Raw genomic sequence first — 20673 nt, forward strand, 5'->3', positions numbered from 1 at the left:
GGCAGTGGTTATACCCTGTCCATCCCTCCCCTGCTGCAGTGTTCTTCTATTCCAAAAGGCTGTCTGTCCTGAGACTATCAACTAGATAAAGCAGTTTGCTTAATCCACAAGGTGGCAGTAGTCCAGAAATATAAGTAGTATGTTTTTAACAGTTTGTACCCTCTTGATTTACTTCTGGGCTATGTAAAAGGTCCACATTTAGTAGGTGGAGATTGGATACAGATGCATGTGCAGGAGCTGGTGGACACACCTGCTCACTGTAGTTCTGCACGGCACACTGAACTCCGCATTGCTAAGGGACGGCACACTGTGCCGATGTACTAGCAGTGAAGGTACATGTACTAAAATGGGATATCCATAAGTCATTAGGTATATTCATCCATGTATCCAGGCTTTATGGCCACCCTAAATATTCAGATACTTGTATCCTCCAATCTAGTTTCTTCTAGTGACTCTTAAAGGAGGTAGATTAACTTCATCCAGAATAACCAACTAAAAATAAACACCCCAGAAGTAGGGGATATATATGTTGATGGGGAGGGGCAGAGGGCAGGGCTAGATAGGTTCTTTTATGGTCTAATCTTCCCGCCTCAAACCCTTTGGCACAAGTACCCAGACCCTCACAGAAGGTAACTGGAGTTCAAACTAAATATGACCAAGTGCAAGATACTACATCCGTCTGAAGGGAGACCTAAGAACTGTGTCATATATGGAGCCTGTCCTGAGAGTTCAAACTTGCAGGGGTGAGAGTAAGATATGCAGTAACAGCTATACTTTAGGACACACGGTGCCTTAAAAGCTACACAGCGCCAGAGTTCAGAAGTGGGAATAGAGTGCTGGCTAGTGAGACGTGAGAGATCTCATCACACAACTACAGGCAGGCATCTGGCAGGTCCCTGGAAATACTGGAAATGATACATTTTCCCAACTAGACTGGAAACTCCTACTGCCACCCCTGTTTACCCCTCACCCCGACCTTGCTCATCCTAACCAGAAAGCCTGTCAGCCATGCCTGTTACATTCATTACACAGGGATAACTGACTTAATTGCTTTAAAGGTTTCTCTCAATCCTGCCCCGGCATTACCAGTGTTTCTAACTTAAATTCATGCCCAAGAGGATGAGGGGTAAGGGCCTTCCTGACAGTGGGTAATTTTCTAGTAGAACATGACCCTTTCACCTTGGTGTGTTCTACCCAGGTGGGACGACCCTCACTGAAAGGAGCAGCTAGGAAGTTTTCTTGTTGTCCTGCTTTGTGTTTTCAGGGTTGCTCTCGGCCCTGGACCTCGTTGAAGTCAATCCTCGGTTGGCCGTGTCAGAGGAGGAGGCCAAGGCTACAGCCAGCCTGGCAGTGGACGTCATTGCTTCGAGTTTCGGGCAGACGAGGGAGGGAGGGCATGTTGTCTACGACCAACTTCCTACTCCCAGCTCACCAGATGAATCAGAGAGTGAAGAACGTGTAAGAATTTAGGGAATACTGTTTGTTGACACATGTGTCACAGTGGGCATTCCAGAGCCGTGAGGCGTTTGTGGTGACAGATACTGAATGATCATCTGGGTCAATACTGCCTTAATGAGAACATTTGTGCATTCTCACAATTGTACAGTTTCCTTCCCTTTCATTTTGGTGACCGATAATAGTACTGTACTGTATTTGGTTTTTTGACGCTCACAGGGTATTAATATGTTGGAGCGCTATGTAAACTTAAGTCAAATAAAGGACATTTATTACCTTGGTATATCATACTGGTCTTATTGCTGTTCCTTCACATTTCAGTGGTCTTCTGTCTTCCTCCCTCCACCCACAGTCTGGCTACACAGTGCCTTCTTGAACCACTAGTTCACAGCAGCAATAAGATTTTTTCCACACCTCTAACGCCGTTCATTCACAGAGTCACAGTTCTGGTCCACAACCCCTTCCCTATAGGAGGTTTAATGCCTGCGAAAGAATTTGTAATAAACCAGGCCTCCCAGAATGGCTAGCTCCAGTAAGATGACGATGGAAAGCAGCAGCTTGTTGGTTGTCACTCTACAAAGAGAAGCAAAGTGGGATGTAGTCAGAAGTCTGGGTAACCTTATTTCTTTCCATTCTTAATACTGAGGAGTTTGACCTGGGGCCAAGGCAGGATACTGTGAGGCAGACTGAATTTTTGTTCCATCATGTAGCCACTTAGTAACCTTGTAAATAATTACTACTATCTACCTCACAGAAATATTGAAAACCGGGGCAATAAGATACCAAAACATACAAATGTTTTTTTCTAAAATGTCTTCAAATAGTAATTAGTACTTCACTTTAAAAGTAGTTTTTCTATGATGGGCTAATTAGAAAAATATTAAATAAACATGTGAAAAAGTATACCATTTTTTAAATCAGTTGAATCAGATTTCAAAGTAGAAGCTCACTATCTAACCATCTATAGCTGCCCTGATCACATACTACAGCTGTGAGGACACATTAGGAGAAGGGGCGGTGGGAGACCCCAGTGTCCAAGTCCAGCTTGAGTACAGGAGGTGGTCCTGCTTTAGGATAAGTAACTAGAAGCTGGGAGTGCCTTTCAATGTCTTCTCAACTTCTTGCCTTTCTCTATAAAGGTAGAAATTTTTCTGAAGCTCCTATACTCTTTAACACAAAGAATCAAAATCAGACATTTTCTCCTGCTCCACAAGGAACTTACCACTGTTTTGGAAAATCTCACTCTCTTGCTAGTTCCATGACTTGGTTATGGTTTCACTCATACTACCTACACCAACTTACCCCCCAAATTCAGCCTCAGTGTCAATACTTCCCTTCTGCCCATGGTTTTGCTGCTGTTAGCATTTACCTAAAGGGTTTTTTCTCAAATCAACTCCTTGCTAACAAGACAGAACTCCCAAATAATGGCTGACTCCCATAAAGGGCAAGCAGAGCCAAAATCAAGTACAAAGCCAAAGCAGTGAAAAGTTTTCTAATTAAGTTTTTACAAATTTATTTCCAGGAATATCAAGCCCTGTTCCCATGTGCTGTCTTCTCTAAGGAATGTAAACTGGCATGAAAAGTCCTTCCGGTGGACCAGTTTTCCACTGCTCCAAATCAGAGCAGCATATATACTTCCAACAATGGATTTTTTTCTGGGATACTTAACTATGTGATATTCTTTATTTCTTCTGTTCTATCAGTACCTTTGCAAGTCATGGTTTAAAGCTTTGACATTCTCAGCTGAAAGATTAGAATTAAGAGAAATTAATTGTGACTAATTTTTGAAACTTACTTTCTGGACATTGAGCGAAGAATCTTCCGACTTTTGCTCAAGTTTTCACTTGTATTTACCAGCTGAGAAGAGAAAATAGCAATTATTTCCCTCTTCTCACAGAAGTACACACTGTAGAACTGAACATTAGTAAACTGACGGTGTTAAAGGCTTTATGTTGAAAAACTCCCAGAAATCAAATCAATTTAAATGATGGCCTCTGTAAGTAGAAGAAACTGGAAAGGACAAGATACTTTAATACTTGTCAATAGGCCTAGGAATGATTGTATCCCAAGGCTGCTGTGAGGAGACCTCTGGGACTGAGCTAATCCTTCACTGTGGCTACACAACACAAAGTCTTCGAGTGTACCTTGCCAGTAACTGAAGTAACTCTGAGCAACTTAAGATGTGAATTTCATCAGCCCAAACTCCAGGACAGCCTCCTGAGCTAATGTTTGTTTTTGTAGCCTGGTGGATTACCACTTTTGAGATCTGGTTCTTTTCCCTTTTTTCTTTACCCTTTAAGAGATACTTATATTGAATTATGAAAGGAATTAATCTTTTTTTAAAAGCCTTTTTTCCCCCCTTTTGGTTGCCTGTTACTAACCTATATAGCTGGAGGATATTTCAACAGATGCCACCTGCCATCTGTTCCTGTTCACCAGTGGCCTTGGTAAGTTGATCTCTCAGCTCATTCCTCAGCTTTAAAATTCAACTAATCCATCTAGTAAGTTCAAAAGTAAAAACAAACCATGCAATCTGCAAACAAGCCGCTTTCTCTGCAGTTTACCTTGAATTCAGTACTTTACTGTGAATTTTCACTGCGGAGGGTGATACCTGACTTGATTTTAAGTTGTCAAAATCATTCTGACTTGATTTTAAGAGTGGAGAATTACGGCTATTAAGGTGGGAAAATAAGGCTCAGTGTGGGGATTTGAGATGACTTTCTCGTATCTAAGTCTTGCCCATAGTATCTGTGTTTCATTTATCTACCTCATGTTCTTAATACAGCATTCCACTGGCAGTTTTTACAATTCCTTTGCAGATGGTACAGAAAGGAAGAAATAAGTTGTTTTTCAGAGCCCCTTAGAGTGATAAGTGATAGTAGATTAGAGGCCACAGTACAGTCATCATTTGGCCTAAGTATTTTGTTTTCTCACAGTCATCTCCCTTAGTTTGTAGTAGTAGTAGTGTTAATTGCTCAGTCATATTTGACTCTGTGATCCCATGGACTGTAGCCAGCCACGTCCTCTGTCCATGGGACTTCCTAGGCAAGAATACTGGAGTGGGTTGCTATTTCCTACTCCAGGGGATCTTCTCGACCCAGGGATTGAACCCCTGTCTCCTACACTGCAGGCGGATTCTTTACCACTGAGCCATCAGGGAAGCCCATGATCTCCCTTACCTTAGGTTAAGAAGAGTCCAGGATTAAACCTCTATAAATTGTCAGTAGTACTATTTTATGACACGTGGAAAATAGCCTTGGCTCTAAATGACAGGTAAGCTTAGAATCTTTTAAAGCAAATGTTGCTTTCATAAGAATAGCAGGTGTTCTACTAGATGTGTGAGAAACAGAAATTTAGTTCATAATACAGGACCTAATATAGGACCTAATAAAAGGATGGTATGGCTACAATCCTATTTGACAATCTTCAATAAATGTAGAAACTGGGTTTTCTGCAATCTCAGTCCCCCTGCCCAGTGACCTCTAAATCTTACAAGTAAAATTACTTACAAGGGATATGTTTTAGTCAAGCAAATTACGAACAGAGAAAAGCATAAGAACCTAAAAAATCATACCCTGAATTTGGAACTGCGGTTGCTTCTGACAGCAGCAAAGCATCAGGGTGTAATGGGCCCACTTACTTTCCCCATTCTTGCCCCTCTATCCACCCAGACTTACTCTACTCTTGGTACGTTCCAACTGGTCACGTTGCTCCCCCAGCTCTTCTATGATTTCTGAGCCAATCTGGTCAGTCTCTGCAGCAATACGATGAGAACGCTCAATACTCTGGGTGGCCCGATTCAGGCTGTCAGTGCCTTGCAGAAGCAATGCCCTTTGAGACTGTAGCCGATTCTGACAGGAGTATGAAAGGGAATTGTTAGACTTCTTTCGTTATAAATGAATTTATAAGAAGGGATATAGCGTGCAGTAATTTTCATACTTGTAAGACAATCAAAGATGCTAATGAATCAGACTACAAGAGAACCTGGGATTCAATCTAGGATCACAATACCTCCCAGTCCACTGCTTGTTGCACTTAAGTGAGGCAAGGAGAGGATTCAATACACCAGAGCATCTTCCTTGTTCTCCTGACGAATCTGAACTGACTCATGTGCTTCCTGGACTAGCAACATCTGAGAGGCAATGGCCCAGATCTGGGATGCAGGAGCTACCTAAAAATTCATACATCCTATCATTTTGATAGGGCAAACCAACTAAACTCTACAGCCTTAGAAATAGTGTAATTCACTGAAAGTTCCCACTGATTGGTACTGAGTGACCATGAATAAGCTATTCATTTTCAGCACACATAGAAATCACTTAAAAGTGTGAGACTACTACTCTCTGGAAAAAAGTAGCTACACCCTTGGTAAGCATCCAAAGAATTTCGCCTCAGGCCAAACAGAAAACAAATCCTGAAGTTGTTACACTGGTGATTTGCTCTCAAGGGAGGTAGTATCCGGGGCCAAGTAAAGCGCACTATTTCTGAAACTCCACCAAAGTATTATTCCACCTATTCCTAAGCACAGGAGGCATGAAGACCGAAGCAGCCTTTGTCAGGCCAGAAATAACTACTGACAGAAATGGAGGCAGCTCTAAGTTCTCAGCTCTTCCGAGCATACATGTGCACCAACTCTGGAAAAGGGGTCAGCTCACAAGGCCTATTTACTGAGCAGGTGACCATTAGCACTCGATACCACCATTAAGAAGCCGAAAGGTGTGTTTCCAGATCAGAAGCAACAAGAAGGCTTTTTCACTTCATATATAGCACAGACAAGTGAGGAAACCACTGAATGAGGCTGAAATGAACTCCAGTTTACACTGGCTTAAAGGCAGCAGGAAAACAACATTTTTAAACATAAAAGATGAGGATTTTCAAATGATTGGGCTTAAGAAAGAGGAGGCAGAGACAGTAAGGTCACATGAATCAACCCCAGATTTGGAACAGTAATTCTACTGAAAGTAGTTTATATACCTATATTGTTTTTATAATTTCTGAAACTAATAATTTTAAAGAAAAATTATTGCTTGGAATTATCTTCCCCCGTTTTGTTTTTTGGGGCTTTTTGGGTCACAGATGACCAAAGTCACTGTACACCTTTCATCTCACTTTTAACAAGTGCTCCTTGCGTGTGTTTTCCCACTCTCCTTTGAAAATTTTATATCATTCTCAAAAACTCTAGTTTTCACATCAGGAATGTCAGGCCAGTATCATGTGAATATCTCAAACTACGTTTAGGATGCTTCATGAAACAGGATTTGTTTAACACTGTGTCATCACCCTTTCTACATCCATACAGTCTACACTAGTGGGTCCCCTTCCACTTCTCTCCCACATTACCAGACAGGCCATTTCTACTTTGTGCTGTGGAGCATAATCCCAAATGTAACACATGAAATTTAATCTTTGTGAACCTTTTCTCCTTTACCTATCTAGCTTCTTTAGACAGTTTGAGAATACACATTTTCAATTTAGTAGTCTAATTTTATAAATGAGAACACTGTAGGCTAGAGAGGCAGTCTGGCTCACTTTCTATTATGATGAGTAAGGTGTCAGCCCCCCTTTTTTGAGGAACATCCTGCTTTCTCTACTGCATCTGGGCTATTGGACCATTGATACAAATGTAAGGAAAAGTGTGGGTTACTTTTGTAACAATGCTCTGATAAGTTAAAATCCTAACTGAACTCTGGGGGGATATGTGAGAAAGAAACTGGATTAGTGAGTCAGACTACAGAGTCCAGGTGTAACATGAATAGGTAACGCCTGTATATCACCACTACCCATCAAGCACTGTTTTATACATAAAGGATACAAAAAAATCTAAACAGGTAAATTGTTTGGAATGGTCTGCATTAAATTCAGTAGAGGCAGGCACCCAAGGGGAGAAGGGAAATTGGATGCAAGAAAGAAGATAAGATGGAAAAAACCAGTCAAGTATGCAACTGATAACATCAACTGTACTCCACAATTCTGTTAATCACTGTGCCACAGACCCACAGGGAAGACAGCTGATGCTCACCATATGCTCGTTCTCCACAGCGTATGTGCCATATTTCATGTCTCCTCGGGCCCCAGGAGTGGCTGTCAAAGGCGTACTTCTCACTTCCCGATGGAGTTTGGCAAGGTCCTTCCGGTAGGTTCGCAGCTTAGACATCATAGGGTTACGAAAAGATAGGGGTGCATAACGCAGTTCCTCTTCCATCTCTGCCAGCTAGGAAGGCAGAAAGTAGTGAGTAGATGGCCTGCTTCTATTCTCTCTCATATGGGTAATATGTCTAGTTTGGACTAATCAAACCACAAGCAATCCTAAATAAATACTCAAAATGTGGTCCAGGAGGGCAGGGACCACATGTGACACCTTCACTTCATTACTGAGTGCTTGGCATAGTGCCCAGCAGGCACAGAACAGGCCTTCAAAAAGTATGTGATGAATAAGTGAGAAAACTAACAAGTACCTTATAGCTTATTAAACATTTTGACATATATTTTCTCATTTAATCCTCACAACAGATCAAAAAGGTAGGAAATACTTTTACTTCATATATGAGACTCGAAGAAACCTGTTCAAGATTACATAAGTCAGGATTCCAGATCTTCATACTCTTTTCAGTATACCAAGTTCTTAGCCTGTTATGGTCCAAGTGCTATCACGAAGCACTTAAGGACCTACTGTACTAAAAATAATTAGGGGTATGGCATCAAGGTTCTTCCCTTCCTCCTCCTGAAAATCAACTGTTTGTGTCCATGTCAGAAAAACCAGGGGTCCAAATCCTTTCCATTTTTCTGGGACAAGTAAATTGTAACACACAGACTCATTTGTAAGAGGCCATGAGTCATTTTCTTCTGCTTTGGATGGCTAGAGTAGGACTAGTTAACTTTAGAAAATGCTACCAAGATGTTAACTGAAAAAGAGGCCTAGCTCTGTAACAGATATCACAGATTTATGCCCAGTAATGCAAAGGTATTAGAAAAGTTTCTGGTACTCCCATTTTGAAGGTGATAGTTTCCACAGTCTGATAGGTTGATCCTTCTTCAAATACATGCAGAGCAGAAAAAAGGATGCAGATGGGCTTAACTTCTAAAAACTTCATTGGAATAAAGGAGTTATTCTTCAACAAACAATAAAGTTCTGTGGCTTAAAAATAATTCTTCAGTCTACTCTGGGGTAGCAGATACTAGAGGCAACTATTTCTTTGGAGTGCTACCAGAGACCGAGATTTTAGCTCCAGCCTCCTAAAAGGGTTTGCTAAAGCTAGAGCACAATGTAATGAAGACAGAGGACCCTTACTTCTAAAAGGTAAGAGCAAAACTTGCTTTTTTTTTTTTTTTTAAAGAAAAGTCACAGGTTAAATGAGAAGCAGTTCTTAAACTGCTTAGCAACCTGAACCAACTTCTGATAAGCTTTGGGTCCTGACTGAGAACTCATCCTGACCATGCATGCCTTGCCCAAGGTACCAAAACCTTCTATTTTTTAAAACAAGGCAATGTGAGTAGGAACCACCTCTGAGGTCCATTTTCTGTGACAGTAAGTTTAACAAGGAGAATAAGTTATCTTAATGGCCAGCTTTTAAAATGTGCTTTCAAAAGTCCACCCTTGTAAAAGGAGAATGTCCTTATTGTATCAGCAATGTTTTATCAAGGACTCACTTCGGGGGAGTGTTCAAGTTTTACTCAATACCCATCCCCATCAACTGGCCTCATTTAGTAAGAACTAATCAAAACTAAGGTCAACAGACGGGAACAGTTAAATCTGTGATCATAATGTCATAAGCATTACTTCTGGCAAAGACCAACAAACAGGAAGAGGAAATAAGAACTTGTTCCTGTTCTCACCGTTTCATTTGCTTCCTGTTGCTTTTCATCGAAATCTCTAATCAACTTCTTCTTCTCTTCTGGAAAAGATAGATGAGTTTTAAATACTCAATCCTGCTTCCAAACATTTATTTGTAGAGGATATATCCTCTGCTTAGAATATACTCCCCATTCCCTTCCTGGGGGTACCCTACAGTACTTAATCACTCCTAAAAGACACTTAGAAAAGTAAGGTAACTAGTTACCACAATTAACGGGGGGTGGGGGAGGGGGTAGTAATGGGGGTGGGGTGGGGAGGTGGTGGATGGTATTACCACTGGCATTTAAGTGCCCAGGGAACAAGAGTACCTATGCTAGGGACAGTCCTGCGTAACAATGATCTGGCCCCAAAGACCAAGAGCATTCCTACTAAGAAAGAAAACAGGTCTAAATTATTGTCAATCTTTTTTCACGGACCCTAACAAAGGGACCAGGCACGGTTTGATCAATAAGAATGTTTAACAATACCAGTTCTCTGAAATCTTCATCCCCATAGTAAGTCACATTTCTACATTAACCCTTATCCACTACTTTTCTGCCAAATATATTCAAAGCCCACCTACTTTGCTCTCTGGAGAGCCTGCAAGGCATACAGCACAAGTTTCTTAGCCATACCCACTGGCAGCGGTATAGGAAATGATGTAAAATACCATTGACTCACACAGGGGAAAATGTCATTCCTTGTTCAATCCTTTGCATCCTGTCATTTTAGTTCTAGTAAGTCTTTAATACCTAAAAACTACTAATGTCCTCTTTAAAAAAATAGAACAGGCTTTAGCCCCAAAGCAAGGACATCTAACTAAATCAGCATTCTTTTGTCTTCACTGTAGTTTTTCTGATCATATAGCTAGGTTCCGCAGATTTTCCATCTAAGGCAGTGATATAAAATGTCCTTTTAAAGGAACTTTATATGTTAAATAAATGCATTTTACATGAAATACTGATATAAAGGAAATACTGCTACTGCTGCTGCTAAGTCACTTCAGTCGTGTCCAACTCTGTGCGACCCCATAGACAGCAGCCCACCAGGCTCCCCCGTCCCTGGGATTCTCCAGGCAAGAACACTGGAGTGGGTTGCCATTTCCTTCTACAATGCATGAAAGTGAAAAGTGAAAATGAAGTCGCTCAGTCGTGTCCGACTCTTAGCGACCCCACTTACTGCAGCCTACCAGGCTCCTCCATCCATGGGATTTTCCAGGCAAGAGTACTGGAGTGGGGTGCCATTGCCTTCTCCAATAAAGGAAATAATTACAGTAAAAATGGTGCTTAGACACACCACAATGATGAAGGGAGTACCTGGTAAACTTTGGATGGGGGGAAGTGCTGGGGAGTAAATGGGCTTAGGTTTTGGTCTTAGCTTTGGGCCTAACTCAACATGTAAGCCTGGATAATTCTCTTCATCTTTTTGGGACCTAACCTCCTTCCTCAGCCAGGAAATGAGGAGGTAAATCACACCTAAGAAGCAAAAATTAGCCCTATTTATGAGGAGTTTGTTTTTTTTCAAATGTATACAGCAAAATGAATGTTCTCCCTGGAAATCTACACATAATCTACTTATTACCACAAAACTGTCACTTCTTATAATATTTTTTGAATTCATCTTTTGGGATTACATTCACAATCTGGGATACTTTTTTTTTAATTGTGGTAAAATACATATAACATAAAACTGACCATTTTGGCCATTTTAAGTGTACAGTTAAGTGGCATGAAGTACATTCACAATGTTGGGCAACCATCACCGCTATCCATCTATAGAACCTCTGCGTCATCCCAAACTGAAACTCTCCACCCAGTAAACACTAACTCCCTATATGCCCTCCCCTCAGACTCTGGTAACCACGATTCTGCTTTCTGTGTCTATGAATGTGACTACTCCAAGCACCCCATGTAAGAGGAATCATACAGTATTTGTCTTTCGTGTTTGACTTATCTCACGTAGCATAAAACCTTCAAGGTTCCTCCACACTGTAGCATGTATGAGGACAGTCTGTGTGTTTTTCACTCAGTGTCATTTCCAAATACAAGCCGGCACTGCCATCAACTGAAGTAAGAGCAATCTTTACCAATGCCAAGAAAACAGCAGAGTAAGGCTTATGAAGGGATGGCACACGGGTACTTAACATGCTGTCCTAAGATTTTCTTGGATAACTTTGTTTACCCTGATTTTCATCTCACACCTTGACTTTCAAACCCAATCCCATGTTGGAAGTAACACCACTGTCACGCTTTATATAGATTTATATTGTGTTAATCACATAGCATCTAGCATGTTGGCTGTCCACTACTTTTTAATGTAAATCACTTGGCTATATATATTCTATAGTCTCAACTTGAGCTCAATCTCCCTCTGCGTAGAGAAATTTACTTTTTCTTTTATACATCCCATAGGTTCTAGAGCTCTAAACCTGGTAGGGTGCTTCTTAGACACTGTTATTGCCTGCAAGAGTCAAGTGACAATCCACCCTTTACTAAGCTGCATTCATTGTCATGCGCATTCCCTTAATACGTATTCCAGGTGAACTAGTTTTCACCATGAGAGGGTAACAGGCAGGAAGGCCAGGGGTCTCCAAATAGAGGAAATAGCCTGCAAATGTCAGACATTTTTATCTCTCTTAAGCGGCAGGAGGAAACAAACTAGCAATATTTTTTCCTTCTCTATACAAATTTAAAGGGAGGTTTCTCTTAAAATACTGTGTTGCCATAATGACACCCGGTTTCGCCTGAAGTTAGCTATTCTCGAGCCTAGAGATAACCAATGCCTTTTTCTTATGGAAATGTTTGTCTTAAGCTATGCTAATGTACCATGCCTTTACCCCAAACTCTGTCTCCAAGTCGGTTCCGCCTCTTGGCCCAGAAGCTACTTGACAAACCAGTATGGATATTGTTCCCCTAATCTATGTAAATGAAACTATTTGTATGGTGGTCTGCCCTTCTTCAAGATTCAAGTTAATCATTTTATGGCCCAGGATAAACCATTTGGTGCCAAGATTATCCCAAAATACATCTTATGGGTGAGGGGCCTGGTGCCATTCTGAATTTTAAGACATTCCTTTCTTTCATTAACAGACTGCTAGTGACTATATAACACCCAGCTAAAGACTAGCAGGGGGTACTCTTTCTGCCCCCTTCTGATGCCTATGTCAGAAGCTTTCTCTATCTCCTTTATACTTCAATAAAACTTTATTACACAAAAGCTCTGAGCGATCAAGCCTCGTCTCTGGCCCCGGATTGAATTCTTCTCCTCCGGAGGCCAAGAATCCTGGTGTATTCGCGTGATTCAACAACAACCTTTCAACCACACACTGCTCACAACGCACCGCCCCCCTCCCCCCAAAAGGAGAAAGTTCAGGCAAAGCAAAAGGCCTACCTCTTGACCAACCATGAGATAACCACCATGAAATTACCACCACGAGTCAAAGTGTTAGCTGTTCTTTGCAACCCCATAGACTGTAGCCCATCAGGCTCTCCTGCTCATGGAATTCTCCAGGCAAGAACACTGGAGTGGGTAGCCATTCCCTTCTCCAGGGGATCGTCCCTGACCCAGGGATTGAACCTGGGTCTCTCACACTGCAGGCAGATCTCCCTGTCTGAGCCAGCAGGGAAGTGCCAAAGCAGCCTTATTATCCTTGAGTGGGCTGTGTTTCCACCCATCAGCAGTGAAATATCTGCAATCAAGAATGGCTACTTCCATGGAGAGCTATCATATTATTTTATAATGAGCATTCACAAAACTGTTGCGTGTCACCACTCCTCTAAAGAGGCACATCTCCACACTCAAGCACACTCACTCACTTCTGATCCAAGATGACAGTATTCTATAAGTGCATTCTGGTCCTAGATTTTTCTACATCTCTGTTAGTCCTAAGTTCTCCTCGTTTAATCTTTGTTAAAGGATATGAATATCTACTTTCCTAAGAGACAAATTCTAGAATAATTCAAAGAATGCAGCTGTATAATAAGAACTGGGGTACGGGGGCGGCAAGGCAGTCCACAGTCTTGATCCTCTCACTAACTTCCCTGCGTGATTCTGTTATTCTCAGTCTTTTTGGAATACTCTACTCTCTGATTTCATAAGACATATATTCTCCTATGAGTGCTCTACAGCCTGTATACTTTTAAAGATTCAAGAGATGGAACCCCTACCCAACTGAGAGGTATCAATACCTGTTCCTTTATGCTTTGCTCAAAATTGTGAAATTAATGAATGTTAAGAGCTAAGATGGCCCTCAGAAGTCATCTAGTCTAACCTCATTTTATAGTTGAGGAAACCAGAGCCTGAAGAAACTGTCTTCCCCAAGGCCATAGAAAAGAGCAGATGTAACTAGAACACTAGTTACAGAATGCAAGTCTCCTATCTGTGGCACTGTACACCATGTACACTATGGCACTGAGGGGTACCTTCATGCTCCCAAGGTACACAGGTATAATCTTTTCAAATCTCTTCATTTTTTAGGGAGCTAGAATTAACACTACAATCAACTACAAAACAGCAGGACTGATACCAGGTAGAATGGACACCGGAAACTCAGAAAGAATGAGCTACTCTAAATAACACTATTCCTGATCCCTCATGTCTTTCCAAACCATTCACATGTGAGTGACTCACTCTGAAGCCGAATGTTTGGCGAACTAGGTGCATGGCAGCACAATGTCTTAGACATGGAATAAAATGAAACACCAAGCTCTGAAAGCGCTAGAGGAAGCCCACCTCATCTCAACCAAGGTGGCAGCCTCTCCATCTTGTAGAAAAAGAAAAGAAGGTAGCTCAGTCATGTCCGACTCTTTGTGACCCCATGGACTATACAGGCCATGGAATTCTCCAGGCCAGAATACTGCAGTGGGTAGCCTTTCCCTTCTCCAGGGGATCTTCTCAATCCAGAGATGAACCCAGGTCTTCCCCACTGCAGGTGAATTCTTTACCAGCTGAGCCACTTGTTGGCGGTTTGAATTTTCATAGCCCCAGAATGACTCATCTTGGTCCACTGTTGCTGCTGCTAAGTCACTTCAGTCGTGTAAGACTGTGTGACCCCAGAGACAGCAGCCCACCAGGCCCTGCCGTCCCTGCGATTCTCCAGGCAAGAACACTGGAGTGGGTTGCCATTTCCTCCTCCAATGCATGAAAGTGAACAGGCAAAGTGAAGTCGCTCAGTCGTGTCCGACTCTTAGCAACCCCACTTACTGCAGCCTACCAGGCTCCTCCGTCCATGGGATTTTCCAGGCAAGAGTACTGGAGTGGGTTGCCATTGCCTTCTCCGTCTTGGTCCATTAGAACTGTGGAAATAACTTCAGTTTCACCAGATTTTTAAAATTTGTGATTAGTGCTTTTGGTGCCCCCTTGTGGCACTTCTAGGACCTACATCCTCTGCAGACCTCATGGTTAACCTGATCTCACACCATTAAGGAAATTAAAGCATCAGATCCCTCTAAGCTTGGTTCCTCAATTATAAATAAGAAATATAACACCACTAACCTGTATAGTTGTCTGAAAAATACAACACACATAACAAACATGCAGCAAATGCTAAGCTCATTAAGGGTTCAATAAATAGTGACTACCAGTGTCTTTTAAAGTAAATTCCTAGGTAAGAAGAACTAAGCGAAAACTAAATTTAAAGAATATGAAGTGTTGGAAAAATTAAAATTCTGCAGTCAGTGAGTAATTGTGTTTACCAACCTGCTACATATCGTCCTCCATAGTTATCATTTTTTCTGGTTTCCAAAATAGTGGAGTTTCGTGTATAGCAACTGAAACTTAAGTGAATTAAAGCGAAAAACGAATAATTTTACAATGTTCATTACAACATGTGGAGAGATGCCTTCAGGTGCTACGAAACTAAAACGAGAAATCATGACTACAGGTATTTACTGTATTAACTGGATAAGAATTTACAGCAGCCTGAGACATGTGGAGAGACCTCTTCAGATGCTGCAAAACTAAGACTACAAATTATTGTTGTGGGTGTTTAAAGTAATAATGAATTAATAAGTATCACAAATGCTAATGGACTGTCACTTCCATACAAACCTCCTAAAGTAGGACACACTGTGTCTGTTAATCCTATCCTTTTTAAAAATAGGTGTATACATTGATTTTAAAAGTGATGACAATATGGAAAACGTGGTAAATAAAATCACCTTCAGTTTCAACACTTAATTATATATTGACAGTTACTATTTTCTTCCCAACAATTCACAGTATTTATACAACCATTCAACAAATATTTATAGAGCACCAAGTATGTACTAGGCATTGTTCTAGGTGCTTGAGTGCTAAGTCGCTTCAGTCATGTCTGACTCGCTTCGACCCTATGGACTGTAGCCTACACCAGGCTTCTCTGTCCATGGTCTTTTCCAGGCAAGAGTACTGGTGTGGGTTGCCATATCCTTCTCCATCTAGGTGCTTAGAATATACAAGTAACAAAACAGACAAAATATAGAGCTTACAACAGAAGAGGAGGGAACGCTTCCAAAGTCTTTTATGAGGCCAGCACTACATCGATACCAAAACCAGAGAACATCACAAGAAAAGAAGATTACAGGCCAATATCCCTGATGCAAAAATCCTCAACAAAATATTAGCAAAACAAAGGGCATTTTCCATAAAAATAGAACAAACAATCCAAAAATTTGTATGGAACAACAAGAGACCGCAATTAGTCAAAGCAATCTTGAAAAAGAAGAACAAAGCTGGAGGCATCATGCTTTCTGATTTCAAACTACAGCTCACCGTTGAACAAGAGTATTAATTGGGCAGGTCCCCTATACAAACATTTTTTTCAACAGTAAATTCTATAGTACCATATAACCTGTGGTTGGCTGAATCTGCAGATACTGAGGAACCTTGGATAGGAGGGACAATAAGCTACACTAGGATTTTCAGCTACACAGAAGGCTGGTATTCAAGGGTTAACTGTATATTATAAAGCTATAGTAATGAAAACAGTATGGTAACTGGCATTAAAACAGATTCAAAGCTCAATGGAATGAAAAAGACAGCTCAGAAAAAAAATCCACCAATGTATGGTCCCCAGCATATTTTTGTGCCTCTCTTTCAACCTCTACTCAGTCACCAGCGTTCTCCTAAAATACAATCATATGGTCCGATTTTATTTTAGAATCTGTATTTTGTTCAGGATTTTTGCATCTGTGTTCATCAGGATAGTGGCCTGTAATTTTCTTTTCTTGTGATGTTTTCTGCCTTTGGTATCAACATGGGCTGGCCTTTAAAAGAATTTAAAATCCTTTATTGATTCTCCGTATCAAGTTTAGATGTCTTAATGTGATATTTAGGTCCCTTAGTGGAAACAGTTTCAGACTTTATTTTTTGGGGCTCCAAAATCACTGCAGATGGTGACTGCAGCCATGAAATTAAAAGATGCTTACTCCTTGGAAGGAAAATTATGACCAACCTAGACAGCATATTAAAAAGCAGAGACATTACTTTGCCAACAAAAGTCCGTCTAGTCAAGGCTATGGTTTTTCCAGTGGTCATGTATGGATGTGACAGTTGGATTGTTTAGAAAGCTGAGTGCCGAAGAATTGATGCTTTTGAACTGTGCTGTTGGAGAAGACTCTTGAGAGTCCCTTGGACTGCAAGGAGATCCAACCAGTCCATCCTAAAGGAGATCAGTCCTGGGTGTTCTTTGGAAGGACTGATGCTAAAGCTGAAACTTGAATACTTTGGCCACCTCATGTGAAGAGTTGACTCATTGGAAAAGACTCTGATGCTGGGAGAGATTGGGGGCAGGAGGAGAAGGGGACGACAGAGGATGAGATGGCTGGATGGCATCACTGACTCGATGGACTTGAGTTTGGGTGAACTCCAGAAGTTGGTGATGGACAGGGAAGCCTGGCGTGCTGCAATTCATGGGGTTGCAAACAGTCGGACACGACTGAGTGACTGAACTGAATTGAACTGAAGGGTCTGGCTGTGTCTTATTTATCTCATCTACTACTGATCTCCCATACACATCTTAAGTTTCAGTCATAGTTCTGAATATTTGACTTTTTTTTTTCCCCTTCCTTTGTTGTCTCTTCTCATTTCCCCTCTCAGGCAAACTCCCAGTTAACCCTTTACACTCAGAAGTTCTCCTTTCTGAGAAGGAAGGAGAACTCCCCTACGGCCATGTTAGCCTTTCTGTCACGGTCTCAAAACTATCTTAGGACTTATCACACACTTTGGAAATCTGCTCCCATTTAAGGCAAGAACCATAGAACTCCCCAGACCCAGGATACTGAATGATACATAATTCTTGACAGATGTTCATTGAAAATACTGAATTCAATTACAGAGCATAAGCTAAATGCAAGGGATGTGTTATGTATTAATATATTATTCAGTGCTTAATAATTCATGATAGGAAAGCTTTGGAAAGCCTATGAAGTCGTCTCAGAAGAAAAAAAGGATTCAGAGATGACACCCCAGTATGTTTGCTTAATTAAATCCAACTTATTCAACAAATATTTACTGAGGAACGTAAACAAAGCAGTGAATAAAGAGACTGAAGGCTGTTGAAATTCTTATAACCTGGGGATATGCAAATACTACACATACTTACCCACTGAACAACTACGTGTTACCAGCAACTTGTGTTGAGAATATTTTGTACTTGGGTAGAAATTCACACCTTTTTGATTGTCCTCTTTGCAGCAATTAGAAGTTCAGGTAGATGACAAAAGTGAATACAACTAAGTTTTCTATTTTTGGAAACAGAATATCCTTTGGCATTATTTACCCTTCCCTGATGGCTCAGTTGGTTAAAGAAGTTGCCCACAATGCAGGGGTTTCAATCCCTGGGTTGGGAAGATCCCCTGGAGAAGGAAATGGCAACCCACTCCAATCTGGGAAATGCCATGGACAGAGGAGTCTGGTGGACTACAGTCCATGCAGTTGGAAAGAGTCAGACACCACTTAGCAACTAAACCACAAGCACACCCTTACAGAAACAAATCTTGCAAAATTTAAATCAACACCAGGCTGAAAAAAATGATCTATTTTTCAACCATGTAAATCAGATCTAATCACTCTCCTGTTCTGTAGCCTTTAACTTCAAGTCACTGTATTTAGATAAAGATGCAAATCCCTCTCCATGGTTCACGTGGCCCCACACAATCTGGCCCTTTAAAACCTTATCTACTACTAGAATTTCCTTTGCTCATTCCACCCTGAACACACTGGCCCTCTAGCTCTTCCTACAGCATACCAAACTCACTTCTGCTTAAGGACTATTAGAGTACTATTCTGTCCTCCTGAAACTTATTTCTCCCAGATTTTTGCATGGTTCACTCCCTTACTTCAAGTCTCTGCTCAAATGCGACCTCCTCAAAGAGGCCTTTCACAGCCACCCAATCTACAATTAGGGCTTCCCCATTCCTTGCCCTGCTTTATTTTCCTGTATGGCCCTTAACACCACTTCCTAATATTTATATATCATCATCGACCCATAAGAACAGAGATCTGTAAGTCTTTTCACAGCAATTTGCAATATTACCAGCATCTAGACAGTACCTAGTGCACAGCAGCCTCTCTTAATAAGTATATGTTAAACAAAAGTATGAGTTTCATTCTCACCAGAGTCATTCAATTCATGTGACCTTGGGTAACTCTCAGAGCAAACACTCAAGCTTCCATGCTTCAGTAAAAGCAATGGAAGTCTCATCGGCCTTGCCATCAAGATCTACTACTATGATAGACCTTCCTATACAGATTCAACCAGAAAACTCTTAGCTCCCCCAAGTCAAGCTTGCAGCACACTGCATTATGAAATCAAGAGGCAGGAAGGTCTAAGCAGAGGTCATAAAAGGATCGCACCTGAAGGCCACCATCCTTATTTTAAAGACCAATCCCTCCCTCAAACCCTACCCGCCCCCAAGGTTGGTTATTTACACCAGCCTCAAAAGTTATGATGGCTTTGGGTTCTTAACCCTTTTTGTGCTACAGGTCCTTTGCCAATCTGGTGAAAACTATGGGTCTCTGGAGAATACTTTCAAGCGGGAAAAACAAAATATTGAGAGCCACAAAGAAAACCAATTATACTCAGTTTACAGATTTAAGGGTCACAGGTCTAAGGTCTCTCATGCCCATCTTGCCACAGTGAAAATGAAACGAGCGAACTCTGAAGGTTACAGGGGATTCAAGAGAGAGATGACACTCCGCGGTGGATTCCTGGGTACCTAAGTGGCAGCACGGAGATTCTGGACGCCGGGACTCAGCCAGCCCTAGGGGGCGTGTCTGAAGATGCCAAGCGAGGAGACGAGAGAGTGGGTCTGGGAAGGTGGGGGCTCTTCCTCCCGGTGCTAGCGAAGCGCTGTTCTCGTTGGCTCATCCCGCCCCCACCTCACCTGTCCCTGCCATCCCCAGGAGCCGCTCCGGCACCCCTCGTAGGTCTTCATGGAGGCCGCGGAAGATCTCGTGCAGTTTCTCGAAATGCTCCGAGGAGGCGGCGGAGGTGGCCATGGCGCAGGCCGCTCTCGAGCAGCGGGCGCCGAGATTCCGGGCCCAGGGCCCGCACCTATTCCGCCGTCAGCCGCCTAGCCCCGCAGGCATCACGGCGACCGCCGCCACAGTCGCCCAAGACGAGGCGCTTCCGGGGCCGCGGCGGGGTCCTCCCGGGCCGGAATGCCCACCCCCTGCATGCCGTCACTGACGGCGCGCCGGGCGCCAAAGCCTGACAGAAAGTTAGTCTGGCTCCGTCGCCCGGGAGACTCCTGAAGGGGTGGCAGCGCTTTGGCGCGAGCGGCAGTCTCGGAACCCCGGAAATACTCAGTCCGAGGCTGGGGGGAAGCCCGATGGCGGAAGGAAAACCTGGGCACCCGCGGGCCGGGCGACGTGGCCGCCTCTTTCCTGGGCCCCGCCTTCCGGCAAGGGTTGGGGGAGCTGCAGTGCATGCCGGGGGTTGTAGTTCGGCGCGGAAGACGCTCCGACTCGGAAGTCACGAGTTGCTGGGGGCGGTGATGCTGCTGTAACCGTGGCCGCCGGCATGACCCTGATGCGCAGAGGTTAGGTATCAGTTGGCACCTGGCCGTCGTCTTCATAATCATCGCACTGTGTGACTATCCTGATTTCCTCAATTCACATTCCGGCTGTTAGCTTTCAGTTCTCAGAAGATAGTTGGACCAGGTACCTGCCTGCCCTGAGCTGAAAGCACTTTCGGGGAGCAGGTGACCGGAGTGACATGCTTTCAGGAGTGGTCCCTGGGCAGCAGTGCGACCCCTCAAGTATGCGCTCAGCCTCTTATTTGGGCTGAGCTCAAATATGGGCTTGCTCATGCAGTCATTCACTCAGCAGGTGTTTGTCAATTTAAGCATAGTCTTTATACTGGGTTCTGGGCATGTGTTGGTGAATAAAAGATTCACCCTCTGCGC

General features: G+C 42.5%; 2 protein-coding genes across 2 annotated transcripts in view; one reads left to right on the forward strand and one right to left on the reverse strand.

Moving 5' to 3' along the window:
- Nucleotides 1-1738, forward strand: part of ARG2 (arginase 2) — a 35274-nt gene extending 33536 nt beyond the window's left edge. Inside the window, exon 9 of the mRNA XM_061429208.1 lies at nt 1265-1738. Coding sequence (XP_061285192.1) covers nt 1265-1470 — 206 coding nt within the window. The 3' untranslated portion in view covers nt 1471-1738. The remainder of the gene's footprint in view (nt 1-1264) is intronic.
- VTI1B (vesicle transport through interaction with t-SNAREs 1B) lies at nt 1700-20173 on the reverse strand. The gene is made up of 6 exons (XM_061429209.1): nt 19651-20173; nt 9289-9347; nt 7475-7666; nt 5133-5306; nt 3251-3312; nt 1700-2028 (listed from the first exon to the last, which is right to left on the reverse strand). The coding sequence occupies exons 1-6, from the start codon at nt 19763-19765 to the stop codon at nt 1932-1934; spliced, it is 699 nt and encodes a 232-aa protein (XP_061285193.1). The 5' UTR covers nt 19766-20173; the 3' UTR covers nt 1700-1931.
- Between the last annotated feature and the right edge of the window lie 500 nt (nt 20174-20673).

Source organism: Bos javanicus, chromosome 10 (genome assembly GCF_032452875.1).
Source record: "Bos javanicus breed banteng chromosome 10, ARS-OSU_banteng_1.0, whole genome shotgun sequence".
Classification (NCBI taxonomy): Eukaryota; Metazoa; Chordata; class Mammalia; order Artiodactyla; family Bovidae; genus Bos; species Bos javanicus.